This window comes from Eurosta solidaginis, chromosome 1, assembly GCF_040869045.1.
Source record: "Eurosta solidaginis isolate ZX-2024a chromosome 1, ASM4086904v1, whole genome shotgun sequence".
Classification (NCBI taxonomy): Eukaryota; Metazoa; Arthropoda; class Insecta; order Diptera; family Tephritidae; genus Eurosta; species Eurosta solidaginis.
In genome coordinates, this window is record NC_090319.1 from 327,065,825 (window position 1) to 327,077,497 (window position 11,673).

Genomic DNA, 11,673 nt, shown 5'->3' on the forward strand with positions numbered 1-11,673 from the left:
ATACGAAAACAAAGTGTCAAAAACAAACAACAGTAGCGCTATTCACTAACTTTTAACGTATCTACATACGAGATTTTTAACATAAACACTTTCGTTTGTTATATAATACATGCGATTCACTAACTTAGTTTTAACAACACTTGTTAACTATCATTTCGATGTGGCAATGCTGGTAGTGAAATGTCAAAATTTACGAAAATTTCAAAGAGGAATCGAGAAAAACAATCAATTTTTTGTACGCGCCAATAATTTTATGCAGCTATTTTAGCAAAGGGAAGTATTTTTGATATATATTTTATATTAAGAACTCGAAAGCCATATTTTTTTAAATAAAATGTAATTTTGCACAAACCAAACGAAAGTAAACAATGTTTTAACAGCTTACACAAAATCTGCATTAAAATAACACATGCCAAATCGACTACGTTAAATTATCGGATTTGGAGTTGGCAAAAAGTTAGTGAATCGAAAAAGTGTTAAAATATATGTTAAGCTAATTTAACATCTCCAAATGTAGTTAAAAAAGTTAGTGAATAGCGCTACAGGTATTGACCTATCGTTTTGGTTTAAAATGAGCGACACAAACAAAAAAAGTGAGTATTAATAATTAATTAGTTATTATTGTATAAAAAACTTGTATTTTATATTAGAAGGCTCAAAAAAGACCACTAGCGCCCAATTCCTCGTGCTTGTTCATGAGCTGAAAGAAAATGTGGATCTGGCCAGAGGAGCACCGGTATATGGCGCAAATAAAACTTTATTTGATGGGCAATGGGCCAAAATTGCGCAAAAAGTAAATTCCCACTGTCCACCTCAAAGAAGAGCGAGTGAATGGAGAAAGGTATTATATGTACATACATATGTATATCCAAATATTATTATTTTACGTTATTTTATAGATTTTTGCCGACTTCAAATGCCGCACCAAAAAAAAAAATTGCAGAAAACGCGGCAAATATGAGTGCTACAGGTGTGGGACCATTTCAGCCGTCTCCACTCAACGAAGTGGAGGAGGTTATAGACAGAATGCTGCTGATGACGAAAGGAGCAGCGCCAAGCGGATGACACTTGGTGTGTCAAGGCCATCGAGGGCAACGTCTTCCACAGCTGCGGCGATATTTGAATTCGCAGGAGTGAGTGTTATAGCAGGCACAGTGTCCCCGACGCCACCATCTGCTTGTGCAACGCAAATTCCACAGAGGAAGTTAATACCAGCACGACCGCTGTAGTGACACCGAGCAGAGCGCAGCTCAGAGCCACTCAGACTCAAACCTTCCAACATCACATTGCCGATTCGGCGAAAATTCAAGCCGATGCAACCAAAGCACTAGTTGACGTGGGTGAGGCACAGGCCAAGGCAACGGAAAATTTAGCTGAAGCAGCTATGCTACAAGCAGATGCTGCAAATTCCATTGCCAAGTCGTTAGAGCAGCTAGTTGCTATTTTTTCTCGGCAGTCTGAGGCATTAGAATCTATAGTAGCAAATATGACTACAGAGTTTGTACGTGAGTCCTAAACTTAATTGTTGTAAACTTTATTGTTTCTAGGTACCGGAGCGGTTCCTCGAACGACGAGTAACAGAAGCTTAATAATAAGCAGCAACAAAAAAGAGTATCAACACTAAAAGCAGAAGAAAAACGAAAATTAGTCGAAGAAATCAATAGTGGATATTCCAAAGAAGTAAAAGTCGAAATTTCCAAATGAAGAGGGACAATAGTTTTAGTGAATCGCGAGGATTTTTGCTAATTCAGTGCACTTTTCAAGAACCACTTAACTATGCATTGTTTGAAGAACGGCCTGTTTCAGATTATATTTTGAGCTGATCCTTGCGATTCACTAAAACTATTGTCCCTCTTCATTTGGAAATTTGGACTTTTACTTCTTTGGAATATCCACTATTGATTTCTTCGACTAATTTTCGTTTTTCTTCCGCTTTTAGTGTTGATACTCTTTTTGTTGCTGCTTCTATTTATGCTTCTGTTACTCGTACGTTGAGGAACTGATTCGGGACCTTGAAACAATGGTTCGGCCTTTCCAGACATAAGTATTCAACCAGAAGTACCTAAAAAGTTAAAACGAAGCTTTATGAAAGCATAAGTACCTTAATAACATAGACAAAGAGTATATATTTGTTAAGAGGCGTCACTCGATACTTTGTTGTTGCCAAAGCAACCCTGTCATGTCGAATGTGATTCTCAAGGAAGTTTTGTTTAGTTTTTTTTAATTGAATCCTATATAGTTATGCGGTAAAGTGACTTTGCATAATTAAGATTTTTGGAAAGAGAATTAATTAATTAATTTAATACAATCAGTAAAATAAACACAAATACCCCACGAAAATGTATAGAAGGCGTTTTTATAAATACATCTGATAAAAAAAAACAACGACTACTTTGAGAAAACATCGAGTAATTCGCTTTGGCAACAACAAAAGTATCGAGTGACGCCTCTTGACAATATATACTCTTTGACATAGATAAAAAGTTTTTTCCCACAATTTTTTTTTTTGTGATAGTAAATGAATAAACGTCTTGAACAATTTCGATATACAGATGTGAACACAAAAATAGTAGTGGCACTTTTAGCAAGTTTCGGTTCCAGTGCCAATTTTTATCAAATTTCAGCAAGTTTCGCTTCAGTTAAAATATTTTTGCAATTTTTTTTATAAAAATATATGTCAATATATAATTAGACGAATATAAGTTGGAGCTTAAAACTTTACTCAAAAATCGGGAAAATCCAGCGGTCTCATGAAAATTTGCAACTTTTTACCAAGAATTTTTAGAAATTTTCTTAGAATTCAGTTTTGTACCTCGTTGTATTTTAGTCCAATAATGTGCTAATCTTATTTCGATAAAAAGACTTCCTCATTTTTGGCAATTATTTTTCTAACGGACCTTCGAATTTTTTTCTATACAAATTTTAGAAGGAAATTTTTTTTTATAAAAGGAAAAAAATACGATGGTCCGTTAGAAAAAAAATTGCCAATACTAAAATAGAATGAGCTACAAAACTGAATTCTCAGAAAATTTCTAAAAATTCTTGGTAAAAAGTTGCAAATTTTCATGAGACTCCGCTGGATTTTCCCGATTTTTGAGTAAAGTTTTAAGCTCCAACTTATATTCGTCTAATTATATATTGACCTATATTTTTATAAAAAAAAAATTGCAAAAATATTTTAACTGAAGCGAAACTTGCTGAAATTTGACAAAAATTGGCACTGGTATTTTTGTGTTCGCAACTGAAGAGTAAATATGTACTATAAAACATGGATCTCACAACATATTTATTTTATATAAAGTATAGATATAAAGATTTAGATTAAGTAATATTACAAACATGGATTTAATAGCTTATGCAAATAAAACAATAAAACAATGAAGTTTGTAGAAATTCATTATCAATCATAACTATTCATTCACATACTCAGACCATATTTCCACCTAGGCTTTATTCGAGATTTAGGCCTCTGAAAAGATTTAACGTTAAATCTTGCAAGTTTTATCATCAACGTCGATATAAATGCTCTTGTTTTTATGAAATGAATTTTATGAATTGATACAAGCTATCAATCAGAGCTGTAAAAAGATTGAATCAATTGAGTGTGCATTCTATCAGCATTATTTTAAAAATTTGTGATTTGGTTGCATATTATAAATCTCCATTCCTGAATGGCTTAAAATAGTTTAATTCAAAACTAAAGTGTGTGTGTTATTGAATCGTAAAATATAATTCAATATAGAGTGTGAATGTAAGAACCATTCCCAATCTTTAATGAATGTAAACTTGAAATGAATGCACATTTTTTTTTCCATTCAGTACTAAATACTTTTTCCCCAAGGTTATTTTTTGTATACTTTCATTGCCATCAGATATGTTAAATCAATTTAGGAGTTGGGTGCAAAAAAGGCGTAAAATTGGTCAATAGCAAAATTAATAATATTTAAGAATTCACGAGCTTAACGCCAGCTTATAATTATTGAATATGAATTATTATGTTTGTTTAAGATCAACTGAAAAAAAGAAGCATTTACTGGTATATTGCGACGGTACCATTTCGAAAACAAATAAACAAGTAGTTAATTATAAACCAGGAAAGTCTTAAATCATTTTCATGGTGTCCGAACATAAGACATACAAGAAATAGTACTTCATAGCAGATTTTGTATACTTCGTAATTGGGTTGATTTTTTTAATTAATCGTGTGAGATCAAAAAATTTTAGGCTCTTGTGAGTTTATTGGTTTCCTTTTTAGGTAAATCTCGCGGATAACTTGCTTACATAAAACCATAGGGCTCTTGATTATATAACGTATTCAAAAGGCATGAAGATATAGTAGAATTTGGCTGAAACTTCGCAACGACAATCTATTGCTTTCTTGCTATATGTCAAAATGTTACAACTTATTTTGCTATTGTTGTAAAATGGATTTTGTAAATGAACACATTGTGCATTGAACAAACAGATTAAATTGTGGATATTTTTTGTCCATAATGTAACAAAAACAGATACTTGAGTTGAAGTCATTTAAATACATCAAAGTGCATAGGTCCATCCATGGCGGAACGATACAAGGTGGCAGCATGGGACAGGTGATTATACGCTTTTTTATTTGATTTGATACATCAACTTCCGACGCAGTACGATTTTGACATTTGTCCCTCGAATTTACAAAAACAAAGTACATGGAATTTTTATTTATGTTTGTAGGTATTTCACCATGCTGCCACCTTGTATCGTTCCGCCATGGGTCCATCGGCGATTTCGTTGCTTTAAACACACGAAAACACGCGGAATCTCTTTTAAATGAGGTTTTCAGCTATTTGCATTCTTACATTCAAAGCTGCACTCGACGCTTCTTCATCGGGTAGGAGATCGTGATGTACTTCCGAGAGATTGCCGCTGTTCAAACTCAGAGGCAGTTCATGCTTAAACGAAACGCAAATATTGTGGATTGCGCAGCAAACATTTATTATTTTTATTGCCTTTTCAGCCGAATAATGAAGTCGCCTCGACCCTATGATACAGCGAAATTGGTTTTTCACCACTCCAAAGCAGCGTTCGATAAGGTTTCGAGCTTTACAATGTACCTCATTGTACCGCTTCTGAAGGGGTCCTAAATGGCGTCATTAAATAAGGTTGCAGAGGATATCCGGAATCGCCTGCCAAAAAATGTTTTTTTTTTCTTGAATCATAGAGAAATTAAAAACTATAATTACCTAGTAGCCAAAAATTCCCTTTTCCATTTTGATATTGTGTTCTCATATGCCGTTCTGCTTCACTATGCTTCCAGATAAATAAGTCGTGGTTTGCCCCTTGATGCCTTGAATCCACAAACGTTATGACCACATTGTGGTCACATATCTATAGAAGGAAAAAAAAAGCTGTCACCATAGTAAACGTAGCCTATTAGTATACATACTTACAACCAGCACATTTAAGCTATAAAAGCCTTTCCGGTTGAAATATAGGTGCTTCATATCTGCAGGAGGTGACTTGATCCGCACGTGAGTGCCACCCACGCAGCCAACAACACCCGGTATGCCGAATTTGGTAAAGAAGTGCTCTTTTACTGCACGTTCTCCTTGCTCACTCCTCTCAAAATTTACCCACTTGTGGCTGAAATGATTCTAAAAAATGGATAAGCATTCATCAATGACTTTCGCTACCGTAGGCTGGACCATAGATGAAATGCTTTCATTTCCAACTGATTTCTGATAACTGCCTGTTGCCAAAAAACGCAGGAACGTGGATAATTTTTGTTGGAGTGGTAAATGCGTGCTATGAAATGTATCTTTGAAATATATTTGTATTTCGTCAAAGATATGTTGAAATATTTCTTTGTTAACGCGAACATTTTGAACAAATTTACAAATAAAATTATTTTGTAAACAATGTCAACACAGGCGCAATTTTTTATTTTACTCAGCGTCCGGTAAGTGAAGAACGTTAGAGCTGTCTCTCAATATCCGCCTTTGGATTTTTAATTCTTCTTCTTGGGACACTAATAGAGCAATAACTTGATTCATTTTTATTATATATATATCACTGTATTTATTTGACTAGCAACTTTATTTTTATTTCACTTATTTTGTTAACTTTATAGACGTGCGCAAAAACAAAACATATGTGCACAGAGTTGCATGTTTGACACTTGATTATCGTGTAGTTGACGAACGACGTAAAGCTACACGATAAACGGCAACGTAAGATTCAGAATACCATAAGCACACGATATCGTCCAAGCAGGTATCGTTCGTTGAGCGTATCGTTCGCCAAACAGAATGAGGCTGTTAGCTTTCCGTATGTTTCCGCATTGTTGCAGGCTACAAATCTTCTAGTATTCTTATTTCCGCGGAAATATATGCAACTATTCATCTGTAAATACTACCCTGCAAAAATCGTGTGACCAAAAACACACAGCCACACGAATTTTTGACAGGGGTGACGATTTGGAATGAAAAATTGTGCAAATGAAATAGCATGCTGACAAATTTTGCTTTCCCACAATGTGTCGTGCTCTCTCGCACCTATTATTTTTATAGGGATAGCAAAATACGTAATTTTTGCGTGCGAAAAAATCCGCCATTTCTAATTCAGCAGTGACAGCAAAACATTTCGTGGTGGAAAATTTTTTCAATTTTGAGAGTTTTAAATGGAATATCTCCGGAAAGATTTAAAATTAAGAGGGAGTTCTCCAGATCACAAATATATATATTTAAAGTGCGCAAACTTATAATTTAAAAGTTTTTTGGTGTTAAAATTAGCAAATTTCTATACAAATTTTATATGTGTATACGTACATTCCGGTCTTGTCTTTCCGCGCGAGCGGTCGTACGGGTCATCCTCTTCTCAACGTCAATTTTCGGGCTTTTTGCGTTGAGTGAAAAGTTAAAATGGGCCACAGGGTTGGCTTCTGTGCTTCCCTCGGGCGTTTTGGCGGAGTTAGGAGATGCATTGCCTCCCTGACCTGGAGTTAGGGTGGTTTCTTGCGCTCCTAACAGGAATCGAAAACTCGTCCATAATTAATAACTGGCGTTACGACATGAAAGCCAATTCGCTTTAAATACATACATAATTGATCATAACGGGTCGTGAAAGACACTTGGCAACAGGCCACTGAAAATTAATGTTCATATACATACATACAAATGGAAATAAAATTCTCGAAAATAAACGGGACAATGTAACGGAGTGTATATAATTGATGCTGAAAAAGCATGATCGATTTACATATGTACTATGCAGTGCATTGCATACATCTAACTGCAAATTTTATTGCAAAAAGAACTAATAACGGGATTGAAAATATCCTTATTATATACTAATGTACAGTCATGTACACATAACCAGAATAAATATAAAATATAACACCTGATAAGACGAAAATACTTTTACAAAAATGAAATAAACGAAAAATAATTACTCCAATTGGACAAAAACCAACAATTGAATGGACTAGAGCATCTGTATATATTATATTAAAACTTACCGGATAAGACGAAAATACTTTTACAAAAATGAAATAAACGAAAAATAATTACCCCAATTGGACAAAAACCAAAAATTTAATGGACTAGAGCATCTGTATATATTATATTAAAATTTACTGGATTATACAAATTACCGGATTATACATAACGCCACCGTGGATCAACGGAACAAAAAACGGGACTTACATAAATATATAAAGTGATATTGGAGATTGGAAAATTTAAACAAAGAAAGTGGACAAAAATACCAACTTAAATTGAAAATAAACAAAAATTGAAACTATTGTAATTTGAAGATTTGGAAAAATTTCAACAAATTAAAGACCTTTACCAAATTAAATTGGACATAAACACAAATTTTATAAATAACAAATATACATATAACTGCACCGAGGACATATAACGGGATAGAAAATATCCTCATATCCATATAACCTGGCGTGGTGCCATGGAAAAACCGAATCAAATTGAAAATAATTTGAAAATAAGCTGACGTGGTGCCATGAAAAAACCAGTTTACAAAGCACATAGTTAAATACAAATAGCAAGCTACTACACATGGTTCTGGCCAGTCGGTATTACCATTGTGTACTAGTGGAGCCTAAATTACTTACATACTTTGGAAAGTTAATCCAGAAATTAATCATTTTATGCATTGGACAATAACCTGGAACTGGGACTTTCAAATATAAGAAGGTCCTCCTCCATGCAATCAAATCTCAAAAAAAAAAAAAAAAAAAAAAAAATGTGTATACGTATATATATGTGGCAGCACAGCTTTGTAATAGGGCCGTTCCATTGGTTTATCGAGCTCTGGCTCTGGCTAAAATCTCATTGGAACGATCTGGATCAACTTTATGAGAGCTGGCAGCACTAATATAAAACATCTGTTTTGTAGAAAATAAGAAGAAACGTACACAAAATTTTAAGATACTGATAGAATTATTAACTCGCACGTAAGCAAACTATTTATTTTCCTTACATCATCTTCAAGTTGTTTACTCTTTCAGTGTTTTTGCTTTTAAATATGGCGAGATCTTTTAGGTATACACAAATGTACACGTATTTAGTTCAGTGCATTGTTTACTATATTGTTTGGCAGCTTAATTCGAGGTTATGTTGCGAATAGAGTGGAAGGCACTCGCAGGCCGTGAAAATAGGCACTCGAATGGAGTGGAATGAAGAACATTAGGAAGACCAGAGTTGCATTGGATCAATCATTGCATCAATATTAAAGATAAATTTAGAAAAAATAATTAAATACTTGAGTATATTTCAACATTTTCTTTCAATTACTACAATTAAGGTGTCTTAGATGCTATTTATTCCAAAATTATAACATTTTATGTCTATTTAAAAATTTAACTTCAATTTCCCTAAGATTTCCGTAATATGGCCATTAGTGATGTTTGTGTGTGTGTGCAAATTTTGTGCATACAAACCTCAGGTGAGTTATCTATTTGGCCCAACCCAAACTGTGCTTAGCTGGTAGACCAGGACATCAGTAGGTCGATTCTGTAACTAATTTAAACAACATTTCATGTTGTTTCTACATCTTAACAACTTTTTTTGTTGTTAAGCGATTCTGTAGCACCTTTAACAAGACTTGACCTTGTTTATTGTCAACAATCACAATCAGCTGATTTGCTTTGTTTATTTTCGTGGCTAAGCTAAAGGCATTTCAGTTTGTGTTGTTATTAAAAAGATTTTTTGTTGTTTTCAGCTTTTTGTGGGTAAAAAATAAATTTAATAGCTTTTGAATATGTTGAAATGCATCTGTGTAATGAGGAAGTTAATGTACCTACAGTTGACCGGCGCAGGCTTCGGGAAGTTGATAACCCTTTCGATTTGACACCATTGGAGTTCCGTAAACTATACCGATTAAGTCCCAGCTTAACTGAAAATATAATATCGCAGTTAAGTGGCCAGTTAAAAGGAGAAAGGATAACGGCGTTATCAGCCGAAAAGCAGGTAATCTTATAAAAATCGGCTTATTTATATACTTGCATAAATGTATAAATAACTCGCAGGTTCTAGCAGCGTTACGGTTTTATGCCACTGGATGCTACCAACGATCAGTAGGGGAACAATGGGGAATATCGATGAGCCAAACGTCAATAAGCCGTTCCGTACACCGTGTGACAGACGCAATAAACAATTCTTTGTTTTCCCAACATGTGAAATTCCCTATGACGCAAACAGAGCGCCAGGCGGCAGAGGAAATTTTTGCATCAGCGCCTGCACCGTTTGTACCGGGCACTATCGGCGCAATCGATTCCAGTCACCTGTCGATTTTGGGTCCTAAAGATTACGAAGCTAGTTACGTCAACCACCACGGATACCATTCGATCAACGTACAAATGGTAGGAAGGAAATAGCACACAATAATTATATTAATGATGCCTTTTTTTAAACTTGCAGATATGTGATCCCAGCCTTAAAATTTTAAACGTGAACGCCAAATTTCCAGGAGCAAGACATGATTCGTTTATTTGGAGCTCATCTGCAGCACGTAGGGTAATGCAGCGGTCATACGAATCTGGAAATCAAAACATGTTTTTGATAGGTAAGGTGTTTCAATTCCATGTGGGTTGTAATATCAAAAGCAAATAATTGCAGGTGATTCTGGATATCCATTGGAGCCTTGGCTGATGACACCTTTGCCAAATCAGCCAGAAGGAACACCGAAGTTTCGCTACAATGAGGCGCTATGTAAAGCACGTAATCCTGTCGAGAGACTTTTTGGTGTCCTTAAAAGTACATGGCGGTGCTTATCACGCCAAAGAGTACTAATCTATGAACCTGGCTTTGCGGGAAAAATAGTAAACGCGTGCGCAGCAGACAGATTTCGACGAAAGAGTTGTTTATGATCCCGAAATGGAAACAGAAATCGTTTCCGATGTCGTTGCTCCAAGCTCGATTGCAAAACGTGTACAAGAACGGCTAATCGCAAATTTCTTTTAAAAAGGTGTCCTACCTCCATCCCTATCCTCACAACTATTCCTATCCCTATCCCTGTTGAACATTCTCGGTGCGGCTTCAGTCAGGGGTATTACTCTATATTGTGATGCGAAAGGAAATTCTGTCGAATTTGAAACAAAAATGGAAAAAGTTACAAAAATGAAGTGTTTTCGAAATTTTCAAAGTGTTTAAAAATTTTGTATGGACAATATACCCCTTAAATAAAATTATTTTAGTTATTTTAGCTATAACGAATTTTATTCATATTTCATCAAAACAAAGGCTTACAAATTCAGTTTATAAAAAATTGCATGTACATTAGAGTGGTCCAAAAAAACATTTTTGATTATTTTCAAGTCTTATTGTCTTAAAAGTTTCATTTAGGTAAAAAAAATGTCCTCCAAAGTTCAGCTTGATATCTCAATCCTACACTGAGCTCAATTAATTTTTATTTTCCCATATAAATTACTATGTAAATATATTTTTTTTTTCAAGTTTTATACGATGAAACTACGTAAAAACTTTTTTTCGGAATTTTCCACCAAAAAAACGTCTTTTTTGATAAATTTTTTATAGGCCCACGGTTAACTTTTTTGTAGGAAATTTAATTTTATTTAATGGAAAATTCCGAAAAAAAATTTTACGTAGTTTTATCGTATAAAAACTTGAAAAAAATATTTACATAGTAATTTATATGGGAAAATAAAAATTAATTGAGCTCAGTCTAGGATTGAGATATGAAGCTGAGCTTTGGAGGGAATTTTTTTTTGACCTAACCAAAGCTTTCGAGATGATAAGCAAACAGCTTTTATTTTTTGGACCACTCTAATGTACATACATATACAATATGTATCAAAATAGTTAGATCTATAAATAAATCTATTTCTGATATTTCATCAAAACAAAGGCTTACAAATTCAGTTTATAAAAAATTGCATGTACATTAAGCTGGGTTGATTTGCATGGACGAAAGCTAACCCATATCGCGCCATCAATTTTTCGATAGGTTTTGGGCTCAGAAAAAAAAAGTTCCATTAAGCATACCCAACAAAATAATTTTCGAGCCTGCAAAATTTGAGTTTTGTGACTTTTTTTCTTTGATTTTTAAGGTTTTTTTTCATGACCTACTTAAAAAATTTTCACTTCATTTTAAAATTTTCATGTATACCCTGTCGGACTCAAAATTGTCCACTAAAAACTTTGGCGATAACATTTTTTT

The 11,673-nt window shown here is 34.1% G+C and overlaps 1 protein-coding gene and 2 long non-coding RNA genes across 5 annotated transcripts; 2 read left to right on the forward strand and 1 right to left on the reverse strand.

Moving 5' to 3' along the window:
* The first annotated feature begins 307 nt into the window (after window positions 1-307).
* Window positions 308-1,490, forward strand: LOC137244264 (uncharacterized). Its single transcript, XR_010950865.1, has 3 exons — window positions 308-593; window positions 651-841; window positions 900-1,490. It is a non-coding gene; the product is annotated as an uncharacterized lncRNA (long non-coding RNA).
* Window positions 1,491-3,113: 1,623 nt separating this feature from the next.
* Window positions 3,114-6,099, reverse strand: LOC137244270 (uncharacterized). Its single transcript, XR_010950872.1, has 3 exons — window positions 5,427-6,099; window positions 5,220-5,364; window positions 3,114-5,162 (listed from the first exon to the last, which is right to left on the reverse strand). It is a non-coding gene; the product is annotated as an uncharacterized lncRNA (long non-coding RNA).
* A 2,257-nt stretch (window positions 6,100-8,356) lies between these two features.
* Window positions 8,357-10,698, forward strand: LOC137237840 (putative nuclease HARBI1). Of its 3 annotated transcripts, XM_067762084.1 has the most exons (6): window positions 8,381-8,449; window positions 8,504-8,537; window positions 9,217-9,464; window positions 9,524-9,856; window positions 9,915-10,059; window positions 10,113-10,698. In XM_067762084.1, the coding sequence occupies exons 3-6, from the start codon at window positions 9,264-9,266 to the stop codon at window positions 10,361-10,363; spliced, it is 930 nt and encodes a 309-aa protein (XP_067618185.1). In that variant the 5' UTR covers window positions 8,381-8,449; window positions 8,504-8,537; window positions 9,217-9,263; the 3' UTR covers window positions 10,364-10,698. The 3 variants fall into 3 exon arrangements, with proteins under 3 accessions (XP_067618184.1, XP_067618185.1, XP_067618186.1); XM_067762083.1 differs by lacking the exon at window positions 8,504-8,537 and having other exon boundaries at window positions 8,357-8,449; XM_067762085.1 differs by lacking the exons at window positions 8,381-8,449; window positions 8,504-8,537 and adding an exon at window positions 8,546-8,940.
* Window positions 10,699-11,673: the final 975 nt, after the last annotated feature.

What these genes read in the sequence shown, in the direction of transcription:
- LOC137237840 (XM_067762083.1), top strand. Translation starts at nt 9,264, where the DNA reads ATGCATCTGTGTAATGAGGAAGTTAATGTACCTACAGTTGACCGGCGC. An exon ending in ATTCGATCAACGTACAAATG is followed by an intron (nt 9,857 to 9,914) that starts GTAGGAAGGAAA and finishes TTAAACTTGCAG; the next exon opens with ATATGTGATCCCAGCCTTAA. An exon ending in TCAAAACATGTTTTTGATAG is followed by an intron (nt 10,060 to 10,112) that starts GTAAGGTGTTTC and finishes AAATAATTGCAG; the next exon opens with GTGATTCTGGATATCCATTG.